The 15934-nt window shown below is 38.4% G+C and overlaps 1 protein-coding gene across 1 annotated transcript in view; it reads right to left on the bottom strand.

Annotated features, from left to right (window-relative positions):
* Positions 1-8346: 8346 nt before the first annotated feature.
* LAMA4 (laminin subunit alpha 4) overlaps positions 8347-15934 on the bottom strand; it is a 151159-nt gene continuing 143571 nt past the window's right edge. The window contains exons 36-39 of the mRNA XM_082668705.1: positions 14390-14520; positions 13239-13332; positions 12645-12764; positions 8347-8814 (exon numbers count right to left, since the gene is read on the bottom strand). Coding sequence (XP_082524831.1) covers positions 8669-8814; positions 12645-12764; positions 13239-13332; positions 14390-14520 — 491 coding nt within the window. The 3' untranslated portion in view covers positions 8347-8668. The remainder of the gene's footprint in view (positions 8815-12644; positions 12765-13238; positions 13333-14389; positions 14521-15934) is intronic.

Consider the following 15934-nt stretch of genomic DNA (forward strand, 5'->3'; position numbering starts at 1 on the left):
GTCTTTTGTAGAGGTTTGACTAGGTCAAGGGTAATGGACCAGTATCATCTTATGATCTGGTAAGCAAATAAAAGTGGTGGCACCTTTGGATGGTGACAGTAGTTGAAATATTTACTTTTTGTAGGGAAAGACCGGAATGTAGTCTGTAAAACATGTGTAGTGATAAGCCATCAGTTATGTTTGATAGATAAGACAGAATAATATTTCACCTTTAGAAAGTGCCTTAGAGATCATCTTGCTCACAGTGGATCATTAATATCAACAATTCACAATGAAGCTTAAGCCACCTTGATTATCAGTCAGGAAGGGCCCATTCTAAATGCTTAATGTGTTTTGCGCTGATTTCCTTTGCTTATTTTTGGGTTGCTACTTAGCCGAATCCTTTCACTTGAATAGCCTAAGCCAGTTTCCGTCTTTCTGTCTTTTGATAATGTTCTGCCCAGGAATGATTATATTGGGTGAGAAATGGAGCCCTGTGGCTTATGCATTTTTAAATAATACCCAAGACTGAAGGAAATTCTTAGTTCATGGTTAATCTGCAAAGCATATACACTGCTATCATATGGGAGCTCAGGTTATTGGTTAAATTTATTATAATGAGGTCAAGGCTGTGATTCTAACCCCTATTTTTCCAGGAAAAATGATGTCTCATCATCACACTGTTACCTCAAGTCCCAACCAGTCATCTTGAAATTGTCTACAGTTAGTATTGAGAAACCTCAGATTTTATTTTTTAATTTTATTCGATTAGACTTAAGGTTCAGTTTTGAGGTGTAGGCCAGCTCTTTCTCTTTTCTTTTTCTTCTTGTAATAGTTCCAAGAAAGTCAGCTTGCTTTCTTTACCTCTTGATGGTTGCCACTCTTCATCCCATGAAATTTTTTTTTCTCCAAAAGACTGACTTTAGTGTCAGATATAGTTTCTCCAGTTTCTTGTCTACTTTTCTGCTCCTGAAGATATATACATATATATATAAACCTTTTTAAGTGAAAGGTTTATTAGCTTATAATTACATGCATATAGATGCATGTGTGCTACATGAGGTGAAAAGAAAAGCTTTTCATCAGGGATTTATAAATGGAGAAATTCTGAGAGCTCACACAGTGCTAGGAGATGTTTGAATTCCAACCAGCCAGAGTAGAAAGACCTTATTGAACCTGTGGGGCATTGAGTAGAGTCCTCAGAAAGGTCATGTCTTAGTAGGAGGTCTAAAGTAGCACTAGATTAAAGGTTAATGTATACTAACCTTAACAAAGTTTAAAAATAAGACTTGAGAGAATCAAGATGATCCATGAGTAACTTATTTGCCAAATAAAAATTTAATACTCCTCAAAGGAACAGAAAAAAATCCATTAAGGAAATTGCCCAAGGCTGGGGAAAGAATCATGGGAAAGGAGAAAGGAGTTATGAAAAATTCCTCAGAGCTCATACAAGGCTGGGAATAATTTGTGATTCAATCATAGTGGAAAGAGCTTTTAATATATGGAGTAGAGTCCTCAGTGAGATATTGCCTCAGTGGGGGTGGGTTTGGAGTGGAGGATAGCTTTAGACTGAAGGCTGCTCTGGACCTGCCCTAACAAAGCTTAAGAGCAAGAGTGGAAAGGGTCAAACTGATTCCAAGTAACTAAATTGCATCCAAGGAGGGAAAAAACCCTCAAAATTTAAAGAACTACAGTAAAATCCAGCACCAAAAATGTAAAATTCACAATGATGGTGTCCAATAAAAAATTACCAGGCGTGCAAAAAAGAAGGAAAATGCAGTCCATAGTCAAGAGAATCATTAGTCAATAGAAACAGATTCAGAGTGCTGGATGATAGCATTAGCAGACAAGCTACCATAAGTGTTCAAGTAGTAGATGAAAGCATAATCACAATGAAAAGAGAAATGGAAGGTATAAAACGGACCCAACTGAACTTCTAGTGATGAAAAATACAATCTCTGAAATAAAAATATACACTGAATGGGATCAAGAACAGATTACACACTGGAGAAGAAGAGATTAATGAACTTGAAGACATAGCTATACAAATTATCCAGAATGAAATATGAAGAAAAAAAGACTGGAAAAAAGAGCATAAATTTTGTGTTTTAATAGCAAGCAGTCTAACATATATGTAAGTAGCTTCTCAGAAGGAGGAGGGAGGACAATAGAAAAATACTTGAAGAAATAATGGCCACATTTTTTCCAGATTTGATGAAAACTATAAATTCACAGGTCCAAGTAGCTTAACTGACCCCAAAGAAAACAGACATGAATGAAACAAAACAAACAAAAAGCCATATAATTAAATGGTCTAAAAACCAGGGATAAAGAGAACATCTTAAAACCCGATAGTACAAAAGGACACATTCATTCAAAGGAACAACAGCAACAAAAAGAATGAGAGCACTTTTAATCAGAAAGCATGCAGGCGAGAAGGCAATGAAGTCATATCTTTAAAGTATCTCTCAAAAATGGTGAAGTAAGGACTTTTCATCAGTACTAGAAGCAGATCAGTAGATCAGTACTATAAGACATGTTAAAGGAAGTTTTTTCAGGCAGAAAAAAATGATACTAGATGGAAATTTGTATAAGGAAATAAAGAGCACCAGAAATAGAAAATATGTGGGTAAATATAAAAGACTTTTTTCTCATTTTTAAACATTTATTTAACAGGCAAATGACTATTTAAAGCAAAAATAATAACAATAATTTATATAAAAGTATAATGTATGGTAACAATAGCAAAAAAGACAGGAGGAGGAAAATGGAAGTTTACTTTTGTAAGTGTCTTCGATGATTTATGAAATGGCATAATAGTATTTGAAGATTGATTGTGATGAGGTAAATATGTAATTGTAAACTTTAGATTTATCTCTAAAAGCAAACAGTAACAGAGAGCTAATACACCAGTCAGGGAGATTAAATGGAATAAATATCACTCAATCCTAAAGAAGGCAGGAAAAGAGGAAAAAAAGAACAAAGATAATAGATGTAAACCAAACCATATTGACATTTGCATTAATTACAAAAGGTGTAAACACTTCAATTAAAAGACAGATTATGAGATTGGCTAGAAAAGAGGATGGTGTCTACATGAACCTACGTTAAGAGTCTCATGCTGTACTGATTGAGCTAACCAGCACTACATGAACCTACTTTAAATTAAAAGTATAAAAGGATAGAAATGGATATCCCATGTAAACATTAATCAAAAGGAAGTTGGAGTAGCTATATTAATAATAGACAAGAAGATTTTAGAGCAAGGAATACTACCAGAAATAAAGAGGGACATTTCATGATGATAAAAGGGTCATACAATCTTAAATGTTATGCAGAGCTTCAAAGTACATGAATCAAAAACTGATGGAAAGAACAAATAACTCCACATTTATAGCTTAACATTTTTAACAACTGGTAGTAGAACAACAGTACAGCAGAATACTATACATTCTTTTCAAGCACACATGGAAAATTTACCAAGAATAGACCATGTTATAAGCAACAAAACAAAGTATGCAGAGTGTGCAAAGTACGTTCCACAACAGAATTAAATTCAAATTCAACAGAAAAATGTCTGGAGACTCTCCAAATATTGGAATACTAAATGAAGCACTTTCAAACAACTCATGAATAAAAGAAGAAATTACAAGAGAAATTAGAAAGTATCTTGAAATGAATGAAAATGAAAACAACATATCAAACACATGGGGTACAACTAAAGTAGTGCTTAGAATTAAAGCCTTAAATTCTTTCATCAGAAAAGAAGAAATGTAGGGGAATTCTCTGGTGGTCCAGTGGTTAGGACTCCAAGCTTCCACTGCAGGGGCCACAGGTTCAAGCCCTGGTTGGGGAACTGAGATCCCCACATGCAGCACGGTGTGGCCAAAAGGGAAAAAAAAGAAAAAAGAAATGTCTCAAGTCAATTAATCTAAGCTTTCACCTTAAGAAAGAAGAAAAGATGAGCAAACTAAACCCAAAATAAGCAGAAAGAAAGAAATAAGATGAAAAAATTAATGAAATAAAAGACAAATAATAGAGAATAATCAATGAAACCAAAATCTGGTTCTTTGATAAGACCAATAAAATTGATAACCTCTAGGCAGAATTAACAAGAAAAAAGGACACAGATTACTGATATCAGAAATGAGAGTGGGACTTCACTGCAAATTTTAAACATTAAGAGGATAAATAGAGTTTTTCACTGGGATGAATTCTTTAGTCTTCTAAGGCTTCTACCTTGAATAAATGCCTTCCCATATTCCTTACATTCCTAGGCAGGAGCTTTCTGTGAAGGGAATATTACAAACAGTCTGAGGGCAACCCTGTGGCATCATGCTTTCATAACCTTCCTTTAGGTTGGCATCAGCTCACGAATCATCCATCTTTAGACATGATCATTTGAAAACGTGTTCTCTGAGATTGCTGATTTAGCTCACTGTAAGCTCACGGTGGTCTGGCTGGGCTAGTGAGGGACTCAGTGCCAAGCAGCTACCATCACTACACTTCCTTCCTTGAGGGATTCAGTTGCTATTCTTCTGGTTGGTAGTGTCATGTTACATTCCTCTTCAGTGTGAGCCTCTCTGTCACATGATTTGGCAGATTAGCAGGCTTTCACCCCTAAAACTCATCTATGCTCTGCCCACCCCATCCTGCCCCCTAGCAGTATCCTCTGCGAATGGTGTCCTCTGGTGTTGTGAAGTTTACAAATTGAGTGGCCTTATCCATGGTAGCTGATCTTTTCCTCTACTTTTCAGGACTTGAAAGGTTACCAAAGACTTGAGGGAATGCTTCTTGTCTCTCTGATCAGCTATGCCATTTTTTCCCGTAGTCTTCTCTCCATATCTTCAGGCAAATCAGAGATCCCTGGGGCTCAGGGGAACCCAAGTGGAGAAGTCAGTATCACTTTTTCCTTTCTGAAGATTGCCAGGCACTTTGTAAGTGATTGCCTTGGGAGGTGAGATGAGGGGGTAACTTTTATGGAAACTTGGCTTTCCTGAAATTTACTCAAAGAATATTTATTGAGCATATACCTACATGCCAGGCATTGTTCTAGGCTCTTACAACACATCATTGGATGACAGACAAAAATTTGTGGAACTTACATTCTGGACAGTGCCTCTTCTGTTGCCTTTATACAGACTGTGTGTGTGTGTGTGTGTGTGTGTGTGTGTGTGTGTGACATGTATGTAGTGTGTTGCGGGCATTGTGGTTTTACATTGCTAGTTATACTGAAATGACTTCTTTGAGCCAGTCCTAAAGAGAAGGGATTGGCTTCACACCTCAAAGTTTGGTGAACCTAAAATGTGTATTTACTGCTTTATGGTCCTAGTTATAGGCTGTAGTCACCAATTAAGGTAAGCAAAGACCCTACTTAACACCCTCTACTACCATGCTATGTACAAGGAAGTGGGAGCCCAGAGAACAGAAATAGCCCAGTGTCTTCTGAGATGCCCCCTTATACAAACTGTGTGCTGAGAACTGAGGTGGTTCTTACTGGACAGAGGGTAGGTGGATATATATTATTCTGTGTTTACAGAATGGGAAGTTTGTGTCTATAAATGTGTATGGTAAACACTTAAAACCATTCTTCTAGGTAAGATCATTTTGGCTTCAGCTATTATTGCTATGGGCTTGATTCTTTCTGTGTTTCCCAATTCACAATTTCAAGAGAAAATTTTCAGTTGTTGGAACTCATCTTTTCATACCACCAGATAGTGGGATGTTGCTTCACTGGAAAGAAATAGGATGGTGCCCTTACCCAATCAGCTGTGGCCATGAGAGGAAGAAGTGGGATACAGGCCCAAATAGGGCTGCTTCTTCAAACTGGGGCTATGGGAGGCCTCTTGATTTCCAAGGTGCTCTAAACTGGCAGGGGCCATGAATGACTAGTCAAAATTACTCTGAACATCCAATCTATATCTATATCTATATCTATATCTATATCTATATCTATATCTATATCTATATATATTTTTTTGCGGTACACGGGCCTCTCACTGTTGTGGCCTCTCCCGTTGCGGAGCACAGGCTCCGGGCGCGCAGGCCTAGCGGCCATGGCTCACGGGCCCAGCCACTCCGCGGCATGGCTCACGCGGCCCAGCCACTCCAGCACTCCGGACCGGGGCACGAACCCGTGTCCCCTGCATTGGCAGGCGGACTCTCAACCACTGTGCCACCAGGGAAGCCCCTCTAATCTATATTTCTATGTATGAAGTTCCAATATACTGTGATTAACTAAAAGAAAGGAAATCATACTTCTTTCTCCCTAGACAGTTGAGAGAAGATGGGGTCCCATCTAAGAACTGAATCAAGCTCTTATAAATGGTAAATTCAAGGTTGCAGAAGGACATTGTGGTTAAGAGGGTCAGCAGATATGGGTCAGTAGATTCTTACTTGCTGAGCATAAGAATGTGAAATAATAACTGCAAAGAAGTGGCCCTGTAAATTGCAGAGAAGGTAGAAGAATTTTTGTGACTTTAGTCTGCATATATGTGAGTCTGCGTACACACTTGCTGTAGTTACTGGAGGTCTGGCCAGGGTCTGGGCCACTGCTGAGAATGAAGGGCATAGAATGGCCCTCTAGGATGTCTCGGGAAAATCTCTTGGAAAAGAAAATGGCAGGCTGTTCCAGAGCTGCTGCCTCCATCTTGGGTCTGTTGTAGGGAGGACTGTGAAGGCGTAGTGTGTCTTAAGCATCGGTCCAATCTGTACTGGTTAAGGCCCTCGACTATTGGATTCAGAGTCTTTAGCTCAGAAGCCACATAGGCCCAGAGGCCATAGCTCTCAGAAGGTTTTGTTTGGTCAGCCCAGTATTTTGCTCTTGTGATTGCTGTTGTTTTAATTTTAATTACTTACTAACTGAAAAATCAGGCCATTTCAAGCCCCTCAAATTTCACATTTCCAGCTTCTTTTGGAAATTTTGGCCCTTTCGATTTTCTGTCAGACACCACCAGGTTCACGCCATGATACCTCTCTGGCTGTATAGGTGGTTGAGTCTGTGACTCCAGCTTTAGAGACCAGTTGAGAGTTGGCCTGAAGGCAGACAGTCTCCTGGGGGCAGGAAGCAAGGGGACAGTCATACTGCCCCTGGGGGCAGGCAGCAGTCCTATTTCCAATTCTGGCTCCTCAGTCTAGCTGAATGACAGGAGGCGAGGTATTTAATCGTTCTAAATCTCAGGCTTCTCATCTGCAAATGCCACCTCACAGGATTAGTGTGATGATCAAGTGAAATCTGCTTTAATTTAGCTTACTGTGGAGGCTGTCACTGAGTAAGTCCTCTATGGATATTAGCTATTTTTGTTGATCTTCATCATTATTATTAATGTACCTGAGACATGAGGGTAGTAGGGGAATGTAAATAATTACATATATATGTAAGAGATTATTTTATTCCCTTGGTAATTCCTCAAAATACTTTATACTCCCTCCCCATACCCCAAAAGTCACTCCTCTTACGTACCTTCAATCCTGTTGATATGAGGGTCTATTTTCTCATTTTGTCTTCATTGTTGATTATCTTTTCATGTATAATTCTTTTATTTCAGTCTGTATATTTTAATATTCTACCAGCTAGTCAAGCCTATTTTTCCTTTTCTAGACTTTATTAATATATATATATACCTAAAAAATAATTATAAAATTTTAGAAATAAGACTAGTTGTGTTGCAGGTATGTGGGGGAAAAAACTTTTAATAAAAGGACTTCTATACTTTTAAGTGGAATTGTATGACTTTGTCTTATTCTCTTTGCTATAATGTCCTTCATGATTCCTACAGAACACACAGTAACAATATCCTACAAGAACCTCCCCTCATGCACAATTTTAGTTTTCTTTTAAGGAAGAAAGGAAAAAAAGTAGGCATTTATTCGATTGAGGCTTTCTTTTCTTTCTCTCCTGGAAACATATTACCATTTTCTGATAATTTGTTAGAAATTTACTTTATTAAACCTTGATAAAACTAAAATATGGGGCTTCCCTGGTGGCGCATTGGTTGAGAGTCCGCCTGCTGATGCAGGGGACACGGGTTCGTGCCCCGGTCCAGGAAGATCCCACATGCCGCGGAGCGGCTAGGCCCGTAAGCCATAGCCGCTGAGCCTGCACGTCCGGAGACTGTGCTCCGCAACGGGAGAGGCCACAACAGTGAGAGGCCCACGTACCACAAAAAAAAAAAAAAAAAAAGCAAAACTAAAATATTCTTGCTATACTGATAGACCAAACAAAAGTGCTAAAAGCAAATCTATAATCTAATTTTAGATTTTATGTACATTAGTATATCTTTTCAAATAAAGAAAGTATACCAAAGATATTTTGGTATAGGCTGAATGTTATCTTACCTAAATGAAAGATGAATCTGAGAATCTAGCCACGATTTAAAAATGTGTGCCAGTGTTTATTTAGAATCCCTTCTATTTTATTAGACACAGGAACAGTAATTTCGCCAGCAGGAAGTAATACAATACAGGTAAGTTTAACGCTCCTTTGATTGTTATCCATGGCAGACATTTTGGATCCAAGGTGTAAGAATCCAAATAAGAAATAATAAACATCCAGTCCCTGATGATTCATTTAAGTCCTGCTCAACTAGATGAAAGCTTCTACCAAGAGGAAGAACTGCCACTCCTCCTGGCTGGCTTTGTGTTTCTTTCAGTGCTCTAAAGAACTTTGTACTTGAGTAGCTCTGCTGTGTCAGGCTGCTGGACAGGAGTTGATGCTCACGGCACCGCTGACCAGGGCTGCTTTACTGAAGCTCACTGGGCGCCCGTCAATCACAAAGTGACGGATGCAGCCTGTGAAGGGTCTGCCAGGGGCCAAGCGTGGTGTCAGCAAAGACTCTGGAAAAAGAAAGAAATGAACACAAAGACTGCAGTTGAGGCATTCCAAGCCCAAATATTACTTTGTGGCAAAAATATACATCATAACCGCTCACATTATCAAGATGATTTTCATGTCAAAGACGGAATATAGTAATAATTTACGCATTTTCTCAGAAATATTATCTGCTTTTGAAGTAATATGAACATGTAGTAATTTTAAAGTTTTGCCATGTTTTCCATGATCAAATTTCAGAGTATAATTCAGCTGTGTATTTACCACTGAAATTTACCACTTACAAGTAAAGCCTCAGCAGTGAATTTTCGGGATCTACATATGCTTTTTAGAGTTCATTTCATCTGGGCCTCACTTATTTTGTGTGCTTTACTGAGACAGAGGAAAGAAAATTTAGCTTCCAAACTCTTCTTGGAATTGGTTAATGTTTGTTTAATTTGTATCATTACCCTTCATCCTTAATCCTCCACATTTTTGCCAAGCTCATAAAATATAATGAGAAAATAATGAATTCAAGTAAACTAAATTTTAATTTTTCTGAGCTTAGGGCTGAAAAACTATAAATAGGATAATGATAACTAGCCTAGTCTTTGTGTGGGTACAGGTGCCCTGGGGTATGCCAGGGGACTTTCCTCCCATTATCTTAATTAGAGATCTAGAAGCAGCCTTGATGCTTATTAATTGTACAGACACAATTAAATGTGTTGAGATGATAGAAGCAATATAATTTAAAGCAATTTAGAGAGCTTAGAAATATCATGAAATTAAAATCCATTTAGTGAAAGCTTATTATTATGTACAAAACAGCTATGTGAGCAGTAGCAGATAAAAGATGGAAAACACTTAGAAATCAGTAACTCAGGAGGGAAGATAAAAAAGGACAGCAAATTAAATACCATCAAGCAGCTGTAATAAGTTTTCCAAGCAATGTAGATTAAGAATATGCAGAAGCTTTGTACTGAAAATAAATCATGGAAATAACATTTCATATTTAGAATGATAATTATCAAGTCTTAGATTTGGAAGGGGCCTAAGAGATCAATTCCCTTTGTCTCTAGATTAGTATGACTATATATATTCTTCAAGCCTGTTAAGTGTACTTCATCATCAGAATAAAGATGAACAGGAAAGAATGTAAGAGGTAGAAACATCTATTTCTTCTGTTCATTTTGGACACTAGTTTTAGAACATGGATTTTGATTCTGCCCAAGCTTACCACCCTGTGGTTCATGGGGGACAAATTCTAGAGGAAATAGTTCATGTAGAAATTATGGTCTGCATAATTCACTACACAATTTATTGCAGGAGTGACAATAAAGTGCCCCAGAACCCTAAGTAATTGATTGATAAAATCAACACATGATTTTAAGAGCAAACATTCCCCAGGTTGAAAGCTTGACTATATACAGAATAATGCAGGATCTTCAGTACAGGAATGAATCGTCCTTAACTCAAAAAATTAACTTCTAATTTTGATTTTTAAATGATCATACAATGAAGCTGAATTTTCTGGTATAAAGTTCATTGAACTTCAATGCATTAACTTTTTATTGATAGAAACAATGTGTTACCAGGGTTCTGCCTTGTATAAGAGAGCTGGTTGGGATTCTAAGAGATTTCAGTGCATATAGGGGTTTTGTTTATGCCTAATTTCCTTTAGTTATTCTTTTTCATGCCCCAGTTTCTGATGTGATTTTAGTGGAATTAATCTTGAACAGCTCAAAATTATGTGATTAATGATGTTCAGCTTAAATTATAATTGCTTCTGTTCTAGGCTTGCTGGCATGATTCGTAGATGGAATTAAGGGCTGCAGTGGTGCAGTGGGCTGGTGGGTATGCTTTGCTAGCTCCTGTGTGTTGGCTCATTAGCTAAAATTTGCTATTCATTGCATGTCTCAGGCAGGCAGAATTTGGCTTCAGGTATATCTTTCCCACCCAGTCTGTAGAGCTTAGCCAAGTCTTACAGTGAGAGATGATGGCAGTGTGTAATGCTGGGATGAGACTCTGAAAACAAACACAAATCAGAGAGACAAATATTTGTTTGAACGAGAGACAAATATTTGATATAGTAAGCACTCTGGGTGCAAAGTAAAGAACAAATACCATAACTTCCGTGAGCCCACGCTTGTTTTGTTCATCTCCTGGAGCCTAGCACAGTGCTTAATAGACACTCAATACATATTTGTTGTGTGTTGAAGTCGTGTTCTCTGGCAGCAAGAAGTGTACAATTTAGCTTCAACAATATTCTGCAATAAGTGCCACAAAGGTGGTATGCATAGCACACTCTAGTGGGAGGGAGGCATGTGTGTAAAAAGTCTGAGCTGGATCCTCAAGGTCAATAGGAGTAAAGTTGGGGGAAGAGTGGGAGAAGTTCCTTGAAAAGGTACTAGGGGAGGCAAGAAAGAACATCTTCCAGAAACTGATGCCTTGTGCACTTGTGCAAAGGCCTGGAGCAAAGAGACCATCACTGAACATCCAGAGGACTGCAAGTCCCAGCAGGTAGGGGGAGGCCCCAGAGGCAGGGGCAAGGCGGGGGTGGGGGGGTGGGCAGATGATCAGGACCTTGCATGCCAGGCTGACTTTGATCCTGTAGTCCCCTGGGAACGTGTGAAATATTTTAGACTACGTTGTGATTTCCCGGAAGAAAGCAATGTGCAGAAATGGAGGAACTGATAAGACACATCTTCCATACTGTACCTGTATGAAGTGCAATGTGGTTTCTGCCAGTATTTCTTTCAGAACCAAAGCCTGGAGCAGGAGGGGAGGACTGAGAAATGGAGATGGGAGTGGACAGCGGGAGTAAAGGAGAAGAAGCGTTGCTTTTTGAGGGTCTCAAATATTTCATCAGTGAGTTACTGTTATTGTCTATACTGGTATTTGAAAAATTCATATTACAAAGCAGAAGAGTGCTTTGTTGCTACTATTTTGTGAGTACGCAAGACTGGATGCTTAATCTTTCTCACTCTCTTAAAGCATTATTTGCCTTTACATGGGTCAGTCTAAAATAGTCTAGTTAGGATGCAAGGTAAAACCATGTTAAGTTTTTCCTTAAAATCCCCACCAAATTCAGATGTAAAAGCTTGATTTTTCCCTCTTGCTACCTTTATCATTCAATTTTTCCAAGTTAATGAAGTGTGTGAAACAATCACTTTCAACATAAGGCCATGGTCCCTGCTTCAGAGGTTTAAAGTAATTGTGGAGGGTCCATAAGTGTCCTATCACCATCCTGGATTATACACCATTCTTGGCAGATGACAGCAGTGATGTCACTGATGATGTTTACAGAACTGCAGCTGGGAACCTCTCAGGGAATTTGACTACATAGGAACAACAGAACTTCTGGTCTGCAGCTGTTTTCACATTTCAAACTAGTCCTGGTTGGGAAGAACTGTGTATTCTCTCTTAGTGTGGAAGAGGAGCAACTATCCACAAACTTTTAGTTCTCCAAGGTTCTTCCTCAGATCCTAGAGCAGCAATAGTGTATGAGTTTTCTTTGTGTCAGAGGTAAGATAGAGTGTGTTTCACTGTGTGTATGTGAGGAGGGTATGTAAAGTGAAGAGAAAAAAATTAAGCAGATACAGCAGAGGGAGAGAAGTTATCTACTGTTTAGAATGCCGTGGTGTAGTTCTTATGTGTTACTTTGTTTTGATCCTTGGATAACGTTTCATAATTGTCAGTATACTTTTTCCTATGAAAGGATATTGTATATAAAATCCTTTGAGTTATTAGGTGAATTATGAAAATACATAGCTCAATTCTTAATAGTATAATAACAGTTATGAGAACTTAGTGTCTTTTTGGATTTGGAAACTTGTCATTTTAAAATAACTCTTACCTGGAACACCTCCAACAAACACAGGCTCCCTTTGATCAACTGGTTTTGGATTCAGGGGTCCAACCACATGGTTCACTTCAGAGTCTACATCCAACTGAACCACATTTGAATCTCTAATAACTGAAATACAGAGAAAAGAGTGGTCATAAGTGACACTAAAGTGATTAATTTTCACATGAAAGGTAATAATTCATTACAGTAATGGCTTTTATTTATTCCGGAATAAACCATACACTTTCCTCTAATCACTGAAAACATCAATGTCTAAGCAAAAAATAACTAACATTTTCCTTTGAAAGGGATAATAGTTAGGATACTCTTTCTGCTACATTTTTGCTCCATAAGGTATGCATTATTTAAACAACTCCCGAAGACTATTCTGGCAGCATTAATATTTTCAAATCACATGTGGATTCAATATACACATTTTAGTACAGTCACATTTGATTCTCTTCTCTTGGCCGCTTTTAGACTGTCATCTATTACCTATTCTGTCATATAAGTTATAGTCTAAGTTCTGCCAAGCCATCATGCCACAGGTGGGTGTGTAGGCTCACTTTATTAAGGAAACCCAGGACACTCAGCTTTTCTCACCTGTAATTCTGTGCCATCTGCCATCACAGAGACTCTGCTTGGGTGTCACTAAGGTGGAAAAGTCTCTGATACCATTATTGACTTTCACTATGACCTGCAAAAGACAAGGCACATTGTGGAATTTAATTTCATTTCTCCTCATTGTGATAAAATGAAATTTCTTACATTTACCACAGGGAAGGAGAACTTTTAACATCCAGACATGATTAGCTTTGCAATTTGAACACAAGGGGTCACTCTTCAGTAGGCTACAGAAAGTTTAAACTGTTCCTCAGAGAGAGAACAAAATAATGACACAGGAGAGAAGAGGGGGCAGAGGAACAGTAATATAACACAATAAATTCCTTTAATTTTAAAGATGAAATGTGTTATACAAGGCAGGCTAAGGTACTGATGAACAGCATGGACTCTAAGAGCCAGACTGCCTGGGTTCCCACCCCAGCGCTCCCACTTACGTCACTCTGTGCCATGTTTTCTCATTTGCAAAATAAGGGTGATAACTATAATACTTACTTCATGGAGCTGTTGGGGGGATTAAATGAGTTAATCCATATAAAGCAACTGGAATGGTATCTGACACACAGTAAAGCACCATACAAGGATTTGTTTTATTATTATATGGTTTAATAGAATATACGGGAACGCAAACAAAAATCAGTTATATTAAGTTAGGGACATCATTGAAAATATGCTTCATATTTATTTGAGTGCTCTCATGAATGTTCTTTAGTAATATTATTTAAGGATGAAAGTGGTGTTTATAACAGAAGTTTTTGTTTTTAGTAGTTGAAAATATATGCATATAGATTATAGAGCGATGTTTTAGTACTTGTTGGTTTTGATAGTTGAACATGTTTGCTGCTTCCATTTGTTGTAAAAAATTTCTCTTCCGATTCTTTTGTTAAAACCTTTTAATTACTGATTTTTGCCACAATTCCGTGGCTCTTTGCTCTAATCAAATCAATTCCCAACGTATGAATCTGAATCCAAATATTGCCTGCGTTTTAATTTTATGTTATACCTTCCCTGTTGTTTGTTCTTTCCCCCAGTTAGGAAAGATTGATGAAATAATTCTGTGAAATAAATCTGCTTCAGATCCAGAATCCAAGATCAGAGGAGACAGACTGTTAAGACAATTTTTAACACATTACCTGCCCATTTTTCATGTGAACATTTAGGTACTCCCCATTGACACTGTGGCCATGAACAAGGGTTCCAGAACTGCTTCTGGGACGGACTTCAAATGCAATCTCAAACTTTAATCCAATATTGAAAGACTCATCTATGGAGAGAAATACTATTAGTTCTCAAGAACAGCAACCTAAATTTTGTAACCATGGTTTGATTGCAGATTTTTGTACTTGTTTTTGAAAGTTTGATGCATTTTTCAATAGGTAAGCAGAAAGTGTTGTTTTCCATGTCCAACACACTGTGGAAAGCTCCGTGGGGGTCTGAGATAACTAGCACACCACTCCTGCTCTGGGGCCTGGGGAGGAAACAGCTTGCTGAAAACACAGCATGGCTATGTGAGCACAGGTGAGGAGAAATTGATTCCAACTAGCAGGACCATTTAGTATCTCAAAAGTGAGAAGGAGGAAAGAGCAAACTGGGAAGAGTGAGTCGTCTGAACACAAGTACAGAGGCTGGAACATTTGGAGAGCACTGTGAACGCCAGTGTGGCTGGACTGTCCCCTGTAAGGGTAGACGGAGGCAAGGTGAATGGGGAAGGCTGGTGGGAGCCACACTGGGAAGGGCTCTAGTGCTCCAGTATGGAAGGCAGACTTGACTTTGCAGTCATTGAGCAAGGGAGCTGACTTGATCAGATCTGTATTTAAAATAATTCTTAAAAAAGTAACTGGTGCCAGTGCTGCAGAGCATTTGGGAGGAAAAACAAAGTGAGAGCAGCAAAAGCAGTTAGGAGCTGTTATTGCAGTGATGCAAGAAAATGAATTCTTCTTAAGACTAGCTGTGTTCACTCCAAGAGACTCATTGCAAACCTGGGCATCTTAATAATGTTCACTTGACGTGTCTCCTCATAGATAACTTTTTAATTTTTCCTGCTATTAATTAATGTTTATTGAGAACATAAATTGTGCAGGTTGCTATGCTTTTCAGGCTGTCCAAGTCTTTGAGTTCTTATCACCGAAATTCAATGAAGGGTTGAGAAATGTGCCTGTAGGTGTTTTAGTAGGGATAAAGGATGAGAAAGGAAAGTAAAACCACGAGCTAGACAAAGAGAGGATATATTACCTCTGGTTATTCTATTGGATATGTGGGCGGTTTAAGAAGGAATACTTGGCTGCACTGTAATGTCTTTATTCAGAGGATGCTGAGGGCAGGGAACATGTGGTTTTATACCCTTCTTCTATCTTCTTTCCCAGCATCTGTCCTTGTACCTTCCTCACACCTAATGGTTGCTCTATAGAATGTTGGTGGAATGGATTGGTTGGTGATTGTGTGCAGTCTGTTTAGGATTTTATTTATTTATTTTTTGGAATTATTGATGCTTTTTTTTTTAAGTCTTTATTGAATTTGTTACAATATTGCTTCTGTTTTATGTTTTGGTTTTTTGGCCGCGAGACATGTGGGATCTTAGCTCCCCGATCAGGGATCGAACCCACACCCCCTGCATTGGAAGGCAAAGTCTTAACTGCTGGACTGCCAGGGAAGTCCCAGGATTGTATTTATTTATTTTT

The sequence above is a fragment of the Grampus griseus genome, assembly GCF_964374135.1.
Source record: "Grampus griseus genome assembly, chromosome: 13".
In the NCBI taxonomy this organism is placed as follows: Eukaryota; Metazoa; Chordata; class Mammalia; order Artiodactyla; family Delphinidae; genus Grampus; species Grampus griseus.